General features: G+C 42.1%; 4 protein-coding genes across 8 annotated transcripts in view; 3 read left to right on the forward strand and 1 right to left on the reverse strand.

The window, feature by feature from the left end:
- Positions 1–960: 960 nt before the first annotated feature.
- On the forward strand, positions 961–9819 carry echdc2 (enoyl CoA hydratase domain containing 2). Of its 2 annotated transcripts, none has more exons than XM_077606893.1 (11): positions 961–5483; positions 6133–6200; positions 6272–6359; positions 7008–7094; positions 7179–7271; positions 7472–7528; positions 7613–7675; positions 8165–8289; positions 9068–9118; positions 9187–9234; positions 9328–9819. In XM_077606893.1, exons 1-11 carry the CDS (start codon positions 5372–5374, stop codon positions 9403–9405), a joined length of 870 nt encoding a protein of 289 aa, XP_077463019.1. In that variant the 5' UTR covers positions 961–5371; the 3' UTR covers positions 9406–9819. The 2 variants fall into 2 exon arrangements, with proteins under 2 accessions (XP_077463019.1, XP_077463018.1); XM_077606892.1 differs by having other exon boundaries at positions 962–5528.
- Positions 9413–16328, reverse strand: zyg11 (zyg-11 family member, cell cycle regulator). Its single transcript, XM_077606890.1, has 18 exons — positions 15623–16328; positions 15388–15553; positions 15052–15263; positions 14661–14978; positions 14460–14573; positions 14213–14329; positions 14008–14148; positions 13773–13949; positions 13579–13643; positions 13400–13499; positions 13269–13319; positions 13041–13202; positions 12201–12248; positions 11879–12076; positions 11764–11816; positions 11579–11676; positions 10728–10920; positions 9413–10523 (listed from the first exon to the last, which is right to left on the reverse strand). Exons 1-17 carry the CDS (start codon positions 15644–15646, stop codon positions 10739–10741), a joined length of 2226 nt encoding a protein of 741 aa, XP_077463016.1. The 5' UTR covers positions 15647–16328; the 3' UTR covers positions 9413–10523; positions 10728–10738.
- Positions 14487–18670, forward strand: coa7 (cytochrome c oxidase assembly factor 7). Of its 2 annotated transcripts, none has more exons than XM_077606895.1 (7): positions 14487–14587; positions 14676–14736; positions 14805–14943; positions 15072–15216; positions 15410–15512; positions 16894–17034; positions 17390–18670. In XM_077606895.1, exons 6-7 carry the CDS (start codon positions 16917–16919, stop codon positions 17836–17838), a joined length of 567 nt encoding a protein of 188 aa, XP_077463021.1. In that variant the 5' UTR covers positions 14487–14587; positions 14676–14736; positions 14805–14943; positions 15072–15216; positions 15410–15512; positions 16894–16916; the 3' UTR covers positions 17839–18670. The 2 variants fall into 2 exon arrangements, with proteins under 2 accessions (XP_077463021.1, XP_077463020.1); XM_077606894.1 differs by having other exon boundaries at positions 14488–14587; positions 15410–16792.
- Positions 18671–18950: 280 nt separating this feature from the next.
- Positions 18951–19547, forward strand: part of ralgps2 (Ral GEF with PH domain and SH3 binding motif 2) — a 50005-nt gene continuing 49408 nt past the window's right edge. For all 3 annotated transcript variants that reach the window (XM_077607380.1, XM_077607382.1, XM_077607381.1), the window contains exon 1: positions 18951–19152. The gene's annotated coding sequence lies outside the window, so the exon portion shown is untranslated. The remainder of the gene's footprint in view (positions 19153–19547) is intronic.

A 19547-nucleotide genomic window follows, 5' to 3' on the forward strand; every position in this document is an offset into this window, starting at 1 on the left:
CCGAATGGACGTTCCACCGAACGGTCATTCGGCCGAACGGCCGTTCGGCCAAATGACCGTTCGGTGGAACATCCATTCGGCGACCTGTCCGTCTGTCAAACGTCCGTCGGCGAAACGTCTTTAGGCGAATCATCCGAGTACCGCTCTGACATGAGTTCTTCCCATAAAACGTTATTGTTTTCACCATATTTGAATCAAAAGACAACAATAGTAAGGAATAGTACTAGCCAACTTTTCTTTCTAAATCCAAATGACACGATTAACTGACTGTTTGGAACGACACCAGTCGATTTATTAGGCACCTCTGGTATATATAATTGTACTGTCTGATGCTAAAAAAACTATAAATGCAGCTTAAACATACTATATATTCAATTTAAAATCAATTCATCCATGTTTTTGAAATAGTTCTTTCTAATTGGAGATTGTTCCATTTTGTATTCGCATGAGTGTACGATTTTCACCCTAATTTGTCCGTCTCAAACTTTACTGGCAGCAGCAGCAGCAATCGTGTGAAACGCACACAGAGCTATAACAGACCTCAGCTCGTATGCTCCACTGGCTAATTCCACCCCCGTCTGTCCCCCTCCCAGCGGCATGTTACTTTATTATGCGGAGTCACATTGAATTGATGCTGCTGTTTTAATTATTCATTTTTACATTTTTTAATTGAGGCAGGCTGCGGAACATTGGTGGCGCCACAATGTTGATTGTCTCAATTTCATTCATGTTAAATTCTGGGGAGAAATAATAGCAAGATCATTAGCCAACGTTGTTATTTGCACTGCTGTTGCAATTAATGAACAAATAGGGGTCCGCAAACCCCCGAGAGGCCAGCGCCCCCACCCCTAGTACTCCACAAAATTCTGCTTACCTTTCATATATATATATATATATATATATATATATATATATATATATATATATATATATATATATATATATATATATTCTAAACTTTGTCTTTTAGTAAGGAGCCCTCATGCCTGAGTAGAAAAAAAAAGTTTTTAATAGGTAAACTGAATTTACAAGTTAGTCATCTGAGGGTATAAATGAGTAAACTCAGTTCTATTCGTCATAGTATGGAACACCACAGGTTTTTATTTTGCTTAGCCCGATCCCAAAAGTTCAAATGAGTATTGATAGTGACCTTAAAGTCACTCATGTATGGAAAAACTCCATGAAAATACCCGCTGTACCCGTTCCCGCCTTAGTAATCGTGAAACAATCGGGCCATTAATCAGGATTAGGTTGCTTCATCAACTGAAATGACAGCATGAAAGAAAGGGTGGTCACCTCTGTGAGACCCCTAAAAGAAAAAAATCTTAGAAAGCATCGACAGTGAACCGAAAATCACCACTAAGCATCTTTTTAATTACTACTTGAAAGCATTTTTATGACAATATTCATTGTTGACAATGAGTTCATTCACTGAATTTGCTTATTAAAGTGTTACTTGTATTCATGTCGTGATTGTACGTCGTTGTCAAGCGCACACGTACATTCTGACTTTTCACGTCTCCTCTATTCTCTCGTGCACAAAGCTCGACTCCCCTTTTTTGGGGGGGGCTATAACTCTGAACACGGCCATAACTCGTCTGCGGCCGTCTTGCCTCTATGGACGTTACCTTCAGGGTCGTTAGGCTCTTTTATTTCCCGCAGAACACGTGCACTTCCATCACTATAATGTAATTGAAGCAAAGGGCAGGATCATTGCTCACTTACAGTGATTAGGTTTATAGCGGGCACATTGCGTGTGTGCTCACCCATACGTGCATGCATGAATGTGTGTGTGGTGTGTGTGTGTGTGTGATTGTTGACTCTGTTTTAGGTTGACACATTAGCCAATTCAGGACTTAATGAAATGAACCTATGTGCACCAAAGTAATGGGACGCATTGACTTTTTTTATGATACTATTTGTAGTCTGTATTCAAGTACTAGTAAATTTTCGATCACCTTAAACAACAGCGGTCAAACTCAAGACCCCAGGTCTCAGATACAGCCCGCCACGTCATTTTGTGTGGCCCCCGAAAGTAAATCAATGTGTTTAGATTTAATGTTTCTCCAGATACAATTGAAATGAAAATTCTTTAGACGTCAAGGAATGATCAAGGACTACAGGAATCTAAGAATTTTTCCCCCCTTTAAAATGTCAAATAATTCAAATACAATTTAAAAATCAAGAGAATGCCAATGAAAAAAAAGAAAGAAATATTCAATTTTGACTTTTTGAAGTCTTTTTTCGAGTAATTTTATTCTTATTCCGAGCTGTTTATCCTCCCTCACGAGGTTTGTAGGGGTGCTGGAGCCTATCCCAGCCAAAAACGGGGAGTAGGCAGGGTACACCCTGAACGGTTGGCCAGCCAATCGCAGTGCACTAGGAAACAAACAACCATTCACGCTGACACTTGCACCTTGAAGCAATTTGGATTGCTCAACCAACCTAACATGCATGTTTTTAAAAATTGCCCCCCAACAAGTTTGTATTACCACCCCAAATATTATGTCTTGTTCTGCTACCAGCAATTGTCACTTGAGCGGCACTCAGTCTGCAACATTCAGAGACTTTTCAAGTGTCCCAGTACTTTTGAGTGCTTGGTGTTGGTGTGACCGAGGCCAAACGAAAGGCTGTCTTTGCTTGTTAAGACAATATTGATCGCTGACTGGTGGCCACCAGTAATTAGATCCCAACTGTCGGAACGGCTACAAACTCAATCTAAATGATTGTCTTCCGTTGCCTTGGAAAACAATTCAACGTCAATGGAGATCACCTTGTTGGAAAGATGATTTTGAAGCGACTGTCGCCAGTCTATCCCGCCCGGCTTCCGCTGAGCCGACGAGAACGTGACAAGATGTCCGACACAAAGGTCAAACACAATGCGTGTGCCGCTGGCGCATGGCTCCTTGGCACACACATGCGGGAACAAGAACATTCCCTATGACTCATGTGGGCTGTCACCAGCAGGCCTAGACTGATCTTAATTTATGGTCTGCCTTTGACGCTGTTTTGGACTGAGAACTGTATTTTTTGAAATTGACTTTTGAGAATTTTTTAAAATAAGATTTGCTGGGAAATTCAATTTTTTGACCTTGGCTGTTATTTTGTGTCACAGAGAAATTTGGTTATGACATTTCAAGTTGGGCTCTTGAGGCATATTTTTTTTCATTTTTTTTTCTTGAAGTGATATTTGGATTTTTTGATTTTCAGGTATAGTAAGTCAAGTTGGACTTTTAAGGCATTTTCTGTTAGAAGTGTGTCGTATGTGAATTGCCAATTCCAATTTTTATTCAAAATCCCAATTGTATAACTTTGGAGGGACATCTGTCCATCAAAGTTTGGTTAAAATTCAATGAAACTGTACTTGTCCAATCCCTTTGAATTTTTTACTGATTTATTTAGTTTTTACATCTTGTTTCCTAAAAGTATTTATGAAAATAATATAAACACAGAATATATTAAATACAAAGAGCTTGAGTTAGTTTATTTAAGAGAGAATACATTAATTATAATAAATGGAAATATGTAAGATTATATAACTTTTGCTAATTTCCATATGTATTCCCTTCAGCAGGTTAAAGATACAGGACAACAGAAAAAGCAACAGGTACTTGAATCAAGTTTCAAGGAAAAAAGTTATCCAATAGGGCAGAAAATAAAGAAGGAATAACATTATTATAAGAACACATAATGCAAACAATAATCTAAAATATTGTTATAATCATGAACAGTGAAATTATACAATAACAACTACTACTATTAACGTTAGCTTTTTCTAATTGGCCCAAAAATTAACTTGCCATATAAAAGGTTTTGTACTCTGCCATTTACTTTAGCGATAGACATCCAATGATTTTAACTAGTACATACTCATTTTAACCCTAAATGGCCAAACGTCTCATATTTCATATATAAATTTTGAGCAATCTGACCTACATGAAGTAAGTTTGTCCTTGATTATTTGGGCAGGAGGTTGTTATCAAAAGCGATCACGGAGGTCATCAACGTCGGCGTCCTTGAACAGGGAGTGTCAGTGTCACTCACTGTCCATCAGGCTCAGGTTCTATCTCACACGTTCTGGCAATCCCGCGATCGGCGTTGCCTCCCTTCAGTTTTCCGTCTCCCCGCGTGCACAAACACGCGATAAGGCGACCTGTTGCCCCCTTGGAACCAGAACCATCACAATCCGTCGGCTAGCGTGTCGCTTGGCTGCAACAGAAACCGCACAAAGTCAGTTATACTCCTATTTTCTAACGTCTGGAGATGACACCTCATGTCTGGACACACACACACACACACACACGTCTGGTCTTTTATATCAGTCTGGTTGTAATTGTAAAGACCTGCTAAATAATGAATGGTCAAAGTAGTCATGGCAGGAAGGTGGAAAACATTACGGTGTGTACTCGGTTATCGCTATTTAAAACCCTTTTGTCGCTTTTTGTTTTTTTTCAGTTCAATGTTGCCATGTCATCAGTTCAGGAGTTACCTGAATTCACCTTTCAAATAGGGATAATATATCGGCACATCTGTTATTTTACTTTTCAATTTTGGTCACTAGTCGAGAGGCTCTTTCTCTCTCTCTTTCTTTTAACTATATTATTACCCCTGGCTAATTTGATATGTAATTTTAATATTAGTATCAGTATTTAATTAAACTCATTGGCTGCCTTTGACGATGATAGATGCTTAGTCATGAGGCTCTTTTCATACTTTTGTTGTGAATTTAACTGAGTTCATCACTAGTAGATGTCCAATCCATTTGGAATGGAAGGGTGGCAATGACGCTGACAGTTCTCCTACTTCAAATGGGTTGGACGTCTATGGACGTCAATGGGATCCTATGAGATACATTTGTAAGAGACAAATGAAGGTGATAGACGTCCAATCGTGCACTCTTTTCCACTCTTCTGCTGTGAATTTAAGTAGGTTTACCATAGTAGATTTCAAATTCACTTGAACTGGGAAGGTGGCAGCGAATTATTCTTGCCAAATACGTCAATGCACTTTAAATTTTAAATAAAAATAACCCACGTAAAACAACAACAATTTCTTTCAATAATAGTCAATTGTCCGAGCCAAAAAGGTGTTCTTGAACACATCACGAAGCAGCTACAGCTGGTTAGCCATTAGCCAAAATACTTGCAGCTACACTCATTCGAAGCTATTAAAATATTTTTTAGAACTCCCAAAATGTCCACTAAATGCTAACCCAAACCAACAAATGGCAAACTGTGAACTCACAATTTAAGAAAGTAACTTTAGCTAAAGCCCTGCCCCGTTTGGGTTTCTTTGACAACCAGGAAAAAAGACTTCCCGTTAAACAAAACAAGAAAAAAAATACTATCCACTACCGAGCAGCGCAGCAGGCATGCCGTCGCTTCTTCTCCGCGGGTTGTCATGGTCGGCGCTCGCCTGTCGTGTGGGAGCCCGGGCACTGATGGCCGGAGACGGCAAACGGCGCTACTCGAAGGCCAGAGATGGTGAGCTGGAGGTGGAATTAAAGAGACTGCCCGGCGAGGATGAAGGTATCACCCCGAAAGTCTCTAAAATTAACTCAATGGCTGCCATTGACAGCAGTGGACGTCCACTTCTTTGAACTTTTTTTTAAAAACATTTTCTAGTTAATGCCAAAACTGCATTTTTAGCATTGGCTGAGAAAATCTAAACACAATTTAGTGCTGCCTCACTGTGTGATGCACTTTTCATTCCTAACTAGTAGTGTCTTGTCAAACATTTTCATTTCACAACTAATCATTGTCTACAGTAATTGCATGACTAAATTACTTAGTATACTTGTAGTAGGCAATCGGATAGATTAGTGAGTCGACCTCACAGTTCTGGGGTCGAGGGTTCGATCCAAGGTGTGTCCTCAGTGTGTGGAATTTGCGTGGGTTTTCCCCAGGTACTCCAGTATCTTCCCACATCCCAAAACATGCATGGTAGGCTGGTTGAACACTCTAAACTGCCCCTAGGTATGCATGAGCGTGCACGGTTGCCCTGATTCAGGGTGGGGCCCGTCCAGTTCCCAGCTGAGATAGGCTCCAGCACCCCCGTGACCTTTGTGAGGAAAAGGAGTTTGGAAAATGAATGAATACTAAGAGTTATAAAACTGTGTCTTCTGCATTTCAGGAATTGTGGAGGTGCTCATGTGCAGAGACAAGGCCCGGAACGCTTTGGGTCATGTATTTGTGTCACAGGTGCGTACAAATGCATCGAAGCACGCACGCACACGTACACAAGTGATTTGAGTGAAGTATCGCATAAGCAGATGAGGGAGTTGGTGTCCATGATGGCCACGGATTCGACTGTGCGTGTGCTTCTCTTCAGGAGTTTGGTTCCTGGGGTTTTCTGTGCAGGTGAGCAATATTGTCAAATTGCTAAATTCACTTGATTTTGATTGGATGCATCTTGAGACTAGCATGTCGGCCTGGGTTCCAATCCAGGTCGGTCCACCTGTGTGGAGTTTGTATGTTCTCCCCGGGTCTGTGTGGGTTTTCTCCGGGTACTCCGGTTTCCTCCCACATTCCAAAGACATGCATGGTAGGCTGATTGGACACTCTAAATTGCCCCTAGTTATGAGTGTAGGCGTGAATGGTTGTTTGTCTCCTTGTGCCCTGCAATTGGCTGGCCACCGATTCAGGGTGCCCCCCTGCCTCTGGCCCAAAGTCACCTGGGATAGATTCCAGCACCCCCTGCGACCCTAGTAAGGATCAAGCGGTTCAGAAAATGAGATGAGAGAGATGAATCATGGGTTAGGGTTAGGAGTCTTTCTACAAGCTGTGGTTTAAATTGAATAATTTTACGTTTCTACTTTTTAAAATGTTGATGAAATAACATATTTTACAGTATTCCATGAAAACAAGTTTAAATAAATCAAACTTTAAACTACTTTGGTGGCAAATGTAAGAAATTCAAATGGCTAGAGTTTTAATTTCTTGAATTCTTATGGTTCAAGTTTCAAAATGTGTAATATATATAAAACTAAATATAAATGTTCCATATAGGTGCTGACCTAAAAGAAAGGGCTTTGATGAACAACCAGGAGTCTGATCTGTTTGTCCACAGCCTGCGATCCCTCATGACCCAGATAGGTGAGGAAAGATGAAATGTTCAGCTTTTTCATTTTTAATGTTCACCACAGGATTCTTTTTTATCCTTCACCGCCTCTCGCTCAGCCTTGTTGCCCATGCCGACCATAGCGGCCATTGACGGTGTGGCTGTGGGAGGCGGCTTGGAGTTGGCATTGGCCTGTGATCTGCGCACTGCCGGTGAGGAGACGGACCACCGTTTGCGCCCACACTCACACCTAGGGGAAATTTCATTGTTTCCGAAAAATCGGCATCATTACTTGTTCGTCCTTTCTGTTACCAAATACATAACCGATCCAGGTGGCCTTAATAACGGGCACTTAGGCCTTAAGAACGCTCATCATCTCCGACCTTCACGTGTCCTCTTGGTTTTTTCCCAGCGTGTTCTGCACAGATGGGCCTGATTGAGGCGACGCGAGGGCTGCTCCCGGGGGCCGGTGAGACGTCACGCTGCGAAATCTTTTTACCGGGGGCAAACAAAGCCTTGACTTTGTCTTTTTCTTATTTTTCTTGCGCCACAGGGGGAAGTCAACGGCTGCCTCGCGCTGTGGGCTTGGCTCTGGCCAAGGAGCTTATCTTCACAGGTGAGAAATACAATAAATGGGGGCTGCTCATTACGTCCATCGCCAAGGTACTTTTGTTAGATCGCCCTGGAAAAAAAATTTATCCAATATCTTAGTTTTCGCCCGAATGATGTCTCATTTATACCGCGACATCGCAATGCGCCCACCGCAAACTCGCACTTTTTTTTTTTTGAACATGCACATCTGACTCACTTAACAATCATTAGGCTCTCCTACGGATCTTAAGTGAAGTGCTGACAGCCTGGGCTAACATAAACGACCTGTCACAGCTGCTCATTAAAGTCGTTGCTTTGACGTTGAACAGATAAGGCTTGCCGCTTTATGCTTCATTTTGGCACATTTTGTTGGTAATCAGCAGTGCCAATTGCCCCCCTCTGTCCCCTTCCTCGGGAGGTTGTCTCATTGAAAAGTAGTAGATCTTGGAGCACAAAAAGTATAAGCACCCCTGCAGAAAATGAATGTGTAGTATTTTTTTTTTACTCTGGACAGGGAGGCGTGTGGGAGGAAAGGCGGCTGCCGAGATGGGCTTGGTAAACAGAGCGGTACAGCAGGACGAGACGGGAGAGGCGGCGTACGCGGAAGCGCTCGGCCTGGCCAGAGAGATCCTGCCCCAGGTCTGCCTCCGCCTTGCCGTCCTCAGACTATTAAATCCGCCTTCAATTTCCCCTTTCCACCCCCTCGTCGTTCTCCGCGGGCTTCTGTCGTTCCGTATTTCTTCTACTCCAGCTCAGACGCCCGCAGTCGGCGAGGCCACGGTGGCAGTGGAGTGGAGAAATGGGCCAACCGTAGCGTACACATCAGTGCGGAATAAACTGTACTAGTTGAAAGTACAAATATTTGGCGGGATAAGAAACCGTGTTTTCCGAATCAACTAGAGTGAATATTCACATGTGGCAAGTCATAAATAAGACTTGCTGCTCACAAGGAGACAAAACAAGACTTGGTATTGATGATAGGTGAATTGACCTTAATGACTTATTGAGGTCCACTTTTCAAAGTCTTGATACGAGCTGAAAAACAAGCAAATGGTGTGTTCGGGTAATAGCCTACGTTTTTACAATTCTAATCGTTATGGTTAAAAAATCACCTACTGGTTGTGAAAATGATGGTTTATAGTTTTTTTTTATATTGAGGTGAAATTCTTTTTTTGTAGTTTCATGGTTTATTTTCCATCCTTTTAGGTTTAAAAATTTAGGTTTATATAGCTGCAGTTGGACTTTATGTGAAATTCCCATTGTTTAAGAAAATTTGGGTTTACAATTGAATTGTGTTAAAACACTTGTATAAAATAGTTTCACATTTGAAACAGCTAATTGACTTGATTTTGTCATTTGGAAAAAAACAATTAACAATCTTGTTTATATAACAATCCCATTTTTTTATGTCCTTCAGGCCCCCATTGCTGTGCGGCTAGCCAAAGAAGCAATGATCAGAGGCATGGAGGTACACAAGTTGCTTGTTATTCTCGTTTACAATGCTTCTGTGCTATGACGCTTCTTGTCTCTTGCTAGGTCGACATCACCTCAGCAATGGCCATAGAGAGGATGTGTTACGCCCAGGTAAACAAACGACTTTTCCCCAAACTGCTTAACTGTTTTGTTTGCGCGGGTGTGCTCAATCAAGTGGTTGGTGGGTGTCGATTAACATTCTAGGTCATCCCGACGCGGGACAGGCGGGAGGGAATGGCCGCCTTCATGGAGAAGAGACCTCCGCGATACATTGGTGAATAATTTGGGATTTATTTTTGGGATAAATCACTTTATTCTCAAAGGAGTCAGGCATTTGCTGTTGTGTCTTATACAAACCAACTCGATAAAATTCAGGTAAATTTATTTCCTGGCATCCATATTATTGAGCCTCATCATTAAGTATAGTTTACTGTCATTTGAAAAAAAAATCATGAAAACCTGTCATTTCAAATGAAATATTTTTGGCTTTTTCCCGAGCTTCCATTTTCACCAATAAATCTGTACAAAATGTTTTCATTAGCAGTATGACATGAGTTAGCCGTAAATTTATAATCTTTATTTCCTAATTAGAAAGAAGTTTCCATTAGGACCAAAACTGATACGTAGACCTTTTTTTGGAATTAAAATGAAACAAAATAATCACCGATGTACAATAAAATACCATATGTGATGCAATTCTGAACAAGAAGTTTTTCCTTCAAAACATATTTACACATTCCATTGTGACTAACAAACATGCTTGCACAATGGGTATCTTACAAGGGTAAAATCGGAGCTTTACAAGAGTTAAGTTTTAAAAAAACAACTTGTGATGTTATGTAAATTTTGCCCGAAACAAAGAGTCAAAATGCTGAAGATTGAATTGAAGTTAAATTTTTAGAAGCATCTAATTTGCTCTCTACTATTTCAGTTCAAATAGGTTAATTTACAATTTGGACTATCTCCGAAAGTGCTTTTTTGGCGTATGTTGAGGCTGAAGTTGAAAAAGTTATAGGAATGAAGTTGGGATGTTATTAGAATAAATCATTCAATCATTTATAATCACATTTTGGGGCCAAAAAGTGTCAATTCTTTGACTGCTTTATCATAAAATTAACATTTTCTGTAGTATTTGGAATTTACAATATAACCCAGACATAGACACATTTACACACATGCCACTAATAACATGGTTATCCTATGTATACATTTTTAGATCTCATTTTACAGCATTAACATCATTGCGACATGCTTTAGCTCAGACAAGAAAAAAACCTAATAGACTTTGAAGCGTACTTGAAACATTCTTGCGGAATATAAATAAGGATTATGTGCAAACAACCGCGTACTCTCCATTTTTTAAATCCGTTTCTCTCTTGAGGTATGCAGGTTTCGTATACCTGAAAGAAAAAAAAACACCCTTTTTAAAAATGTCTAGTTAGTATGAATTTAGAAAGTGTTAACTCATTCACTATCATTGAGGCTGCCAGACATCCAATCCTGGCAGGGATCATCCCCCCCCAGTCAAAATAGATTGGACGTCTAGCACCGTAACGGCAATGAATTACAATCCCACCCACTGGAACTCAAAATCATTTTTTTACCCTGTTGGCGCTTATTGCTGTGGTGGCAGGCGGGCGCTGGTGTGCTGTCCCGTGCGCACCCGGTGGCGTTCCAGGCTTTCTAATATGCTTTCGGTAAGCTGCCCGACATCCGGGTGTGTTTGCGGGTTGGTGTGTATGCGCTCCAACTGCAGCAGACCTCCTTCCTCCAACAGCATACTGCAATAGCGACCGGCTACAAATACACAGTAGTCCATTACTATCACAAATATTCATTATATAGTCAATATCTTTCACTATTTATGAATATTCCTACCTACTAGCTAACGGTGACCTGGCTATTTTGTGTGCAAAAGTGTAAAATTACCAAATGACTCAGTTTTCTGTTGTAACTTTGTGCTCCGTCAAACGCAACTTTTGCTTCATTCCTATTGATAGAATTCCTGAAGCTTCGTTTTAGAAATGGTAAGCCATTTACATATTTTTATTTTTTTTAATCTTCTTTTCAATTGACACCCTGGTTTTAGAACGCCAATGCTTTTGTGAATTCAGTCCAGGAAGAATGGCTGTATAAAAATTAGGATGGCTCAACTAGCCTCGTTGACAATTTGGCTAATAGAAATATTTGATCAATCAAATCTTGTGGTGTAACATCTATGTAAATATACCATATTAAAAATGTGGACATATGTATATTTTCTTAAATTTGATTAGATCTGTGTGATGTGGCTTGTAGTTAGGTGTGTTCTGTAATGCTACATTAATGGTGATTATTTTAAATCTTCTTTCAGACAAACTCTAATGATTACCCAGTCCTAGTTATACAGGCTTTTGTATTGGGTGCTATTAGATGGTGACGATACCTAGTGTCCAATGATTGTAGTAAGTCTCACCGTTCTTGCTGCAGACATGTTGCATGGCCCAAGCAGCCCAGAGTTGGACGCCCGGCGTGTGGAAGCACTCCAGTAGGGGAAAGAAAGGGTTAAAGGACCTACAGAACAACATGCATACACATGACTAGGGCAATATGTTTCTCCAAATCAAATAAAGACTTCACCGGTTTCCTATAATTCCATACCTATAGGCCACCATCTCGCAGTCGGGCGCTGGCCACTTCATGATGACGTCGTGCTGTCAGAAGAGCAACCTGTGAGACTCAGAACTTGTTGCATTTGATCTGATTTCGCTCTTACCAGCTGCTCCAACAGGGAAGACCTGAGTTCAGGCCCGAGCGTCCATGCGTCCTTCCCCCGTGACGTCAAGTGGGCCAGAATGCCAGCTGCGAAGTAGCTCACCTCCACTTCAGGGCTGTGCAGCAAAGTCCTGATGTGGTCCAGGAAGGTGGTCACCATCAGCTCACTGTGCAGCTCACCAACCTCTGCTATGTTGTTCTAGCATAAGACAAAAAGACGATCACTTTATTCGGATTTCTTCATGTATTATTTTTTTTTACATTTTTTAGGATGATGACGCTTGTCTTTAAAATGGTGTTGGAAAAAAATACTGGTTGCTCACCAGCAGGCCCAAAACCTTCTGCTGAATGGAAGACTCATTTGGGAAGGACTGGAGAAAGAGAGGGGAAAAAGTGAAGAAAAAAAAATGGTGAGTCACGCTTCCCCCGCAGGCATACATTTATATATTGTTTAACAAGTTGCATACCTGTCAACCTCTGCCGATAACTGCCCTTATAAATGATTATGATTCCCCTTACAAACCCCCCAAAAACCTTACAAACACCGTACGAGTCGTACGGTGTTTGTAAGGTTTTTTTGGGGTTTGTAAGGGGAATCATAATCATTTATAAGGGCAGTTATCGGCAGAGGTTGACAGGTATGAAGTTGTCACGATGAGATCATTAATATAAATAGGACTACCACATTTTGGAAACCGATAGACGTAGAGGTGAACCTAATATGACCAAAATTTGAATGGACTTCCAAATGTTCAATGTTTCAGGACTTTTGGTATAAATTTCATTTGATCCTAAATCTGTATGTTTAAACAGTCATCGTCATGATTAGTTTCATGATAAATTTTACCATCAAAATCTTAAAGTTTAGATTAAATAACCAATTAAATCATAGGTCTATCCTCAAATTATAGCTGAAATCCCTAAATTTCAAATAGCTATAATGACAAGTTACTAGAAGTTAAATTGTAAGAATCCACTTGTAATGTTAAAAAAATAACTTTAGACTTAGTTATACAGTTGTGTAAATGATGAATGCTAAGAGAATGAAGCCCTCTAATTCGATATAAGGTGCAAAATATTAGAAAAAAAGTATTACTAAATTATGTACTGTCTAGCGTTTAGAAAAAACTGCAGTTTTCTTGTGGTTTCTGGTTTGCGTGTACCTCGAGAACTTTAATGAACAGATCCAGCCCTTTGTTCTCAATAAAATGACGGCAGGTAGTCGGTGACTCGTCGGTCAAGTTCCAAAGGGCACTCAGGGTGAATTTTAAGGTGGCGTCCACCATGCCCTGAGTGGCCTTCTGACGCACAATGTGGAGTAGTTGCTGCAGGGGACCACATTTAACTCGTCAAAATTGACCATTCAGATGACGGCGGATTTGGATTGTTACCTTGACTATGAACAACTCTGCCCCCAGCTGTGCAGTTTGCTCCGTGGACAACTGGGGAAAACCATTTTAAAGTTCAACAATGGTGAACATTTGTAAAAATAATAATAATAATGATAAATACACAAAAATACCTTAGCAGCGAGTATGGAGATGATAGCCACAGCCATCCTCTGCATATTCTGGTCCTCGTGATTGCACAGCCACTGCATGACAAGTTTAGCTGCCTCAAACCTTGAAAATGAGTGTCATATTTTCACATATTTGGTTGAATTGTTGTGAAACCTGGCCTTTTGAGCGTTAAGAATCCTACCTGTTGAATGGCACCTCTTGTAAAATGCGGTCGCTGCAAAGAGACAGAAGGCAGTTCTTCTGCAACTGGAAAAAAAGAGAGGAACATTGAGTAGGGGAGAACGGGGTTGGTCCCAGAATGATGCCTCCGACCCCGGTTCAATTATATTCGAATATCTCTGGCTGTCACAGTAAGAGTGAAGGAAAACGTTCTACCTGTTGGTGGTTGGGAAATGTCCTCATAGCTTCCAGCAGGAGCTGAGTGACAGTACTGAGCAGGCGGACCGGCATGCCGGCTGCCAGGTCCTGCTTGGTCAGGTTAAAAACGCAGGCGCTCGCTGCCAACTGGACGTTGAGTGTGGCCTGGTGGTTCTTCATGCCCAGAACAACCAGCTGCCAGACATTTTATTTTAGTCCTAGACTATTGCCGAGGGACGGAGATCGAATCCACCTTTAAAATGTCAGGTCGTGGCTTCTCCATGACGTGCGTGAGACTGAAGAGGTGAAAGAGCGCCTCTCTCACAAAGCCTTCTCGCTCGCTGTAGCGGCGCAACGCCTCGCAGATTTGCCTCTCATTGGCTTCCCCCGTCACCTGAGCCAAAATCGCAATGTCATTGCGTATGTTTGCTTTCTCTACGCCACTTGCTCAAACCTACTTTCAGGTTTCCGTCTCCAGAGAGAAAGTCGGAAAAACCGGCATCCGTCGCCAGAAGCCCCACAAATGTCATTTGCGGTCTTTCCTCCACAAACGCCTTCACGGCTGCGTCCGTTACCTGCAAAAATACATGAACTTTCAGCTAAACCTGAATAGCAATTCTATTCCTCAGGTTCTCCAAGTGTTTGCCATGAAATCTGTGAACTCAAACTTTAGTAAAACAGCTTTTTATTGGAAAGTGTTCTTACTTGTTTCCTTCCAGATACATCTAGTGAAACAAGAGCTGGAAGAATGCCGGGTTGTCCAAGCAGCTGTCGAGCGACGTCGGATGTGAACTGTTTGTCATCGCTTATGTCCAAGTGCTGCTCAAAAACAGGTACATACATAAAAATGTTTAAAAAAAAACTGCCCTAGTTTACCTAAACTTTGAATGCTTCTTATCCACTCACCTGCAACACATCCAGCTGTCCAATGACACCCAGCAACTGCGCGGTGCTCATCTCCAGCCTCTTCAGCTGGTGCAACGTGAGTGAGCGCAGCCTCTGCTTCAGGCCCAGCAACGGGTTCAGGTTGGTGACTGACGTGTTGGACAGATCCAGGCTCTCCAAACGTGGCAGGGAGCACACGTCGGCCAGACCCGAGTCGTAGAAGTCCACGTTGGCCAGAGAGAGCGAGCGCAGCCCCCGCAGGGCGCCGAAGCCGTGGCGACTCGGTTCCTCCAGGGACGACATGGTGAGGCCCGTCAGCACCAGTCGCTGGAGGGATTCCTACACGTTGGTAGACGGGGGCGCTTTTTTAAGTCTGTGAAATGTTACGTTGAATCGCGAGTCTTTTCCTCACCTGACAGTATTTATTCGTAGCCAAGCCGTGCAAAATGTCCGGGATGGTGAGGTCGGCGTTGACTCGGGCGGCGTCCAGCTCCGACAGCCTGTGAGGACAGAGGGCCTTCTGGAAGGCCTCGGCGGATATGCGCGCCGTCCGGACGCAAGCCCGTCTCAGCCGCAGGTACTCGCAGTTCCGGAACACGCCGACCGTACTGTCGTTCAGGAGACCTTTGATGGATACGTCCACGTAAATTGACATGTATGGAAATCCATTTCATTTAATCCCTTGGTAAAGTAACTTCAAGTGGACATTCTGAGTACTTGAGTCACATGTGTAGAATCATAGCTTTACCTTCTGTTGCCATTTTGGCCAGAAGCTGATCTGCAAGCTCCTGGGGGAAAAGGACGGGCTCTCTAAAGCACAAGGAGCCGTCGGCACGCTTGACGCACAAGAACTCCAGGTTCTGGCTCACAAAGGTGAGGCACATGTCTGTCAAACCTGCCGGGGACGCATCGTCCTGCGGTACACATAGCGGCACTTTGTCAGCCAAGGAAACCAGTGAAAGCGAAAAGAAAGCAAAACCTACCGCGTCGAGGAAGCTAGAGGCCATTATTCTGGAACTATTTTAGCTTATCCGACAGGGAATGTGCTCTCCTCACAGGCGTCGGATTGGCTCCAGCTTGGCCGCTTCTTTCGCGCAAACGCCGGGGCGACTGCTCAGGGACGGCCGGTGAAGCTAACTAGCTAGCTCGCTTGTTCTCGCCTCTGTTCGCGATGAGTGCCGATGACGGTCTACGTTGCTGAAAATCATTTTCGGGGATTGTTTGACAATCGGGATATTACTTAAACAGAGGCAGGGTACGTGCGTATTTATCTGGGCAGGTAAAAACTAAGTAGTCACGGCTATTTTTGGCTTGACAGGCAGTAAACAAATTGTCATGACACTGGAAGTACATTAGAATCGGGAGGTGGGGTTACACAACCTGTATGTTACAAAACTATAACACGTACAGTGGCCAGCAAGAAAGAAATCTAGAATATAAATTCGTAGTAAGTGACAGTCCTTTATTTGGGATAAAATTAACAGTAAAAGAAACGTGTGTACCGAAACTAGTGACTGACGAGTACACGGTCTAGTGTTATACATATTTTCTTCATTGCGACAAAAATACCCCTGCTGGAATTAATCGATTTTGCTCATTAAATAAATTATTCAGAGCAATATCTGGATAAAATACTTTTCTGGATTAAAAAAAAACTGTTGGCATTGTAATGTTATCTAAATGACAGGATGGCCGCCAAATGACGACATTCGCCTACTTTAGTTTACTTCGCTCATCAGACATCTAGTTTTGTATATATGGTATTTATATAAAACCCGGAAGTACTGCGTAAGAAGGCGGGTCTAGGGAAGCTTATGCTAAACGGCACGCGTGTTCTAATTCCGTTAATTTGCTATAGATACTTTTTGTGTACATCTTTTAATTTTTTTTAATTAATAGATTGTATTTCATTATTGTCAAGCAGTTCTGTGAAAATAGGTTAAACGGAGCGTTGTTGACACATAGGCAATGCATAGCATCGCAAGGTCATAACGAGCAAGTAGTACAGGTTTTCTACTGTGGGATTGTATTTAATATTTAAAACCAAATGGCGGGCCTCATAAACTTTGAAGATGAGAAAGAAGTACAGGAGTATCTCGATAATTTGGGGATGGAGTACAGCTACCAGTGTTACAAGGAGAAAAACCCCGAAGGTAACAAATAGTACACGGAAGATATTTATAGAATATTATACCTATATGTACCCCAGTGTATACTGTATATCTTGTGATTTTTTTAACTGTGTGTGTGTCAGGATGCCAGAGGTTAGCAGACTACATGGAAGGAGTGAAGCAAAACTTTGAGGCTACTGCACAAGTGCTGAAACACAACTGTGAAACATATAATCATGCTGAGAGCTGCTACAAGTTGGGCTCTTACCATGCCGTAGGCAAAGGTACTATAAATAAATAAATACATGTATTGTGAAATGTTCTCCTAAACTCCAGTGTAAGCATGGATGGTTGTCCATCTCCCCGTGCCTTGCGATTGGCTGCCACTAATTCAGGGTGTCCCCCGCCTCATGCATGGGTGGCTGGGTTAGGCTCCGGCACCCCCCGCGACCCTCGTGAGAATAAGTGTTACAAAAAATGAATGAATGGATGTTCTCCATATTATAGTACTTTCTCTTTAAAAAAGACTTTTTCTAACAACATTTTTTAAGTATTGTCACAAAAAAAGTAAGAATTGTGTTTTCTTAGACGATATAAAATAATTTTCACATGCTTAAAACATGCTACTGTTTCCACCAGGTGGTGTAACTGAGTGCTTAAAAAGTGCATACTCTTGCTTCATGCGAGCCTGCGACGCTGGTGGAAAGAAGTCCATCGATGCCTGCCATAATGTGGGCCTGCTCGCTCACGACGGGCGGGCCATGGAGGGCGGCACCACTGACCTAGACGCAGCCCGCCGTTACTACGAGAAGGCGTGCGCCGCCGGCTTCGCCCCGTCATGCTTCAATCTCAGCGCGCTGTACATCGAGGGCAACGCCAAAGGGCTGAAGCCAAACATGGTCGCGGCGTTTGAGTATGCTAAGCGTGCCTGCGAACTGGGACACGTGTGGGGCTGCGCCAATGCCAGCCGGATGTGCAAACTAGGCGAGGGCGTTGAGAAGGATGAAAAGAAGGCGGAGGAGCTGAAGAATCGGGCCAGGGAACTGCACGGAGTGCAAAAGGAGAAGCAGATCAAATTTGGAGAGTGACAAGAGCATGTGTTGATTATATACAAACTGTCAAAAAATGCAAGTATCTATTCAACAGACGTGTGTCATGAAGGTTATTAGATGGAAGATATGCAAGTCTGACAAAAAAATAATATTGCAACAAAGGTGGAAATTCTGAATAGTTTGAACTCATTAACTGGGTTTAAACAATCATGTCACCAACCTGTACTTTTATCAGTCATTTCTGTGAACAAAAGTAGAACAATTTATTTTTTTTACATCATGTTCCGCTCATAACTTTTGATTTTGAAGTTGTGATGTTCACTTTGTTTGACTGCAGTGGTTTAGTTCTTATTATATACAAATTATATTTTTTACCATAACATGTCATATTCTTGCTACAGGGTTTAATACTTGCAATGTATACTACAATATAATGATCAAGTAATGTCATCAGGGGGGAAATTTGAACATTTAAAAACGCAAATTTAGAAATAAATGATACAAAATACTAATTTGTTAATGTTGTAGTACATGGCATGTTGCAACGATTGTCTCGATTCATTTATTGAGTCGAGGCCATTTCCATTTCCCATAGTATACATTGCAGTGTAGCCATTTGGCCACCAGGTAGGGCGAGAGTAAAACGCGGGTTTTTGTAATCCTCTGTTAAGCGTCGCAAACAACTTGTACGATTACGCCAAAATGAATTACATAACAATATTGTCAGAGGAAGTGGGAGTAAAATTTCACCGAATACTTTCACGTCAAAACGTGCAATCGGTCAATACTAATTGCATGTTCGATTCTTTCATACATACGTTCTTCAAAATCCTACGTAAATTTAAATGAAATAAAATAAATAACTCAGGTACGGACTTGCAGAAAGAGCATTCATCCTCAATTATTATCAACCAACTTTATGTAAAAATGCAAAATTGAAAGGGGCGCAACCAAGCATAACGCTAATTAATAAAATCCAGAAGCAAATTCTAAAATATTATCCCTTTAGGAGAAATGTTACTATACAACCATGAAGGGAATTCCTAATTTGTATGTTTGATTTAGTACGACATTCTCAGCGAACTCGAACGTGACAGATGACGTCACATCCGAAGAAGATTGCTGCTGTCCATCGACACCAAAGAAGAAGAAGCGGAGCAAGCCCCGCCCCTCCGCCGCGCATCCCTCTCGATCCTCATTCAAAACAGAACACAGCTGTTGAGGGCTCACCGCCCGCCCGACACACCCGGACTCCCCGCGGCTGCTGCCCTTCATCATCTCCCTAAAAACTGTCTCATGAACCCGCTGGAATATCACGTGGAGAGAATTTCCAGGATCTTTGGTGCTCCGGTGAGTATTGTTTTGCAAAATGACTTCGCAACCGTCGAGTTGGCTTTGCTCCGCGCAGCTCAATGTGATGCGCTGCTTTATTTTTTGGGGGTATGTTTGTTTTGAAGTGCGGCGTCTTCCATCAAAGCGATTGGCGTACGGCAAACGTGCGGTGACGCTCGTTTGTTTATGAGTAATGTTTTTCTTTTTGGTTCAATAGTAAAAAAAATAGGCTTTGAATTACGCTAGGACCGCAACAACTATTTTTTTTAATGTCAGTCCACGTGAATACGGCACACGCAGGCCATTAACACCATCAAGTCCCACCGCGGAAGTGTGGTTGAGATAACGCGGACAATAAATCGCGCGCACCGCCCTCGTCCAGCTAGCTAGCCACATGCTAACTGTGGTTAAAA

Source organism: Stigmatopora argus, chromosome 8, assembly GCF_051989625.1.
Source record: "Stigmatopora argus isolate UIUO_Sarg chromosome 8, RoL_Sarg_1.0, whole genome shotgun sequence".
Lineage (NCBI taxonomy): Eukaryota > Metazoa > Chordata > Actinopteri > Syngnathiformes > Syngnathidae > Stigmatopora > Stigmatopora argus.

Coding starts and splice junctions, on each gene's coding strand:
- echdc2 (XM_077606892.1), top strand. CDS start 5,372: ATGCCGTCGCTTCTTCTCCGCGGGTTGTCATGGTCGGCGCTCGCCTGT. Junction 6,201..6,271: donor GTCATGTATTTGTGTCACAG/GTGCGTACAAAT, acceptor TCGCATAAGCAG/ATGAGGGAGTTGGTGTCCAT. Junction 7,529..7,612: donor AGGGCTGCTCCCGGGGGCCG/GTGAGACGTCAC, acceptor CTTGCGCCACAG/GGGGAAGTCAACGGCTGCCT.
- coa7 (XM_077606894.1), top strand. CDS start 16,687: ATGGCGGGCCTCATAAACTTTGAAGATGAGAAAGAAGTACAGGAGTAT. Junction 16,793..16,893: donor CAAGGAGAAAAACCCCGAAG/GTAACAAATAGT, acceptor TGTGTGTGTCAG/GATGCCAGAGGTTAGCAGAC. Junction 17,035..17,389: donor TTACCATGCCGTAGGCAAAG/GTACTATAAATA, acceptor TGTTTCCACCAG/GTGGTGTAACTGAGTGCTTA.
- zyg11 (XM_077606890.1), bottom strand. CDS start 15,646: ATGGCCTCTAGCTTCCTCGACGCG. Junction 14,979..15,051: donor CTACGAATAAATACTGTCAG/GTGAGGAAAAGA, acceptor ACCAACGTGTAG/GAATCCCTCCAGCGACTGGT. Junction 14,330..14,459: donor ATGTATCTGGAAGGAAACAA/GTAAGAACACTT, acceptor GTATTTTTGCAG/GTAACGGACGCAGCCGTGAA.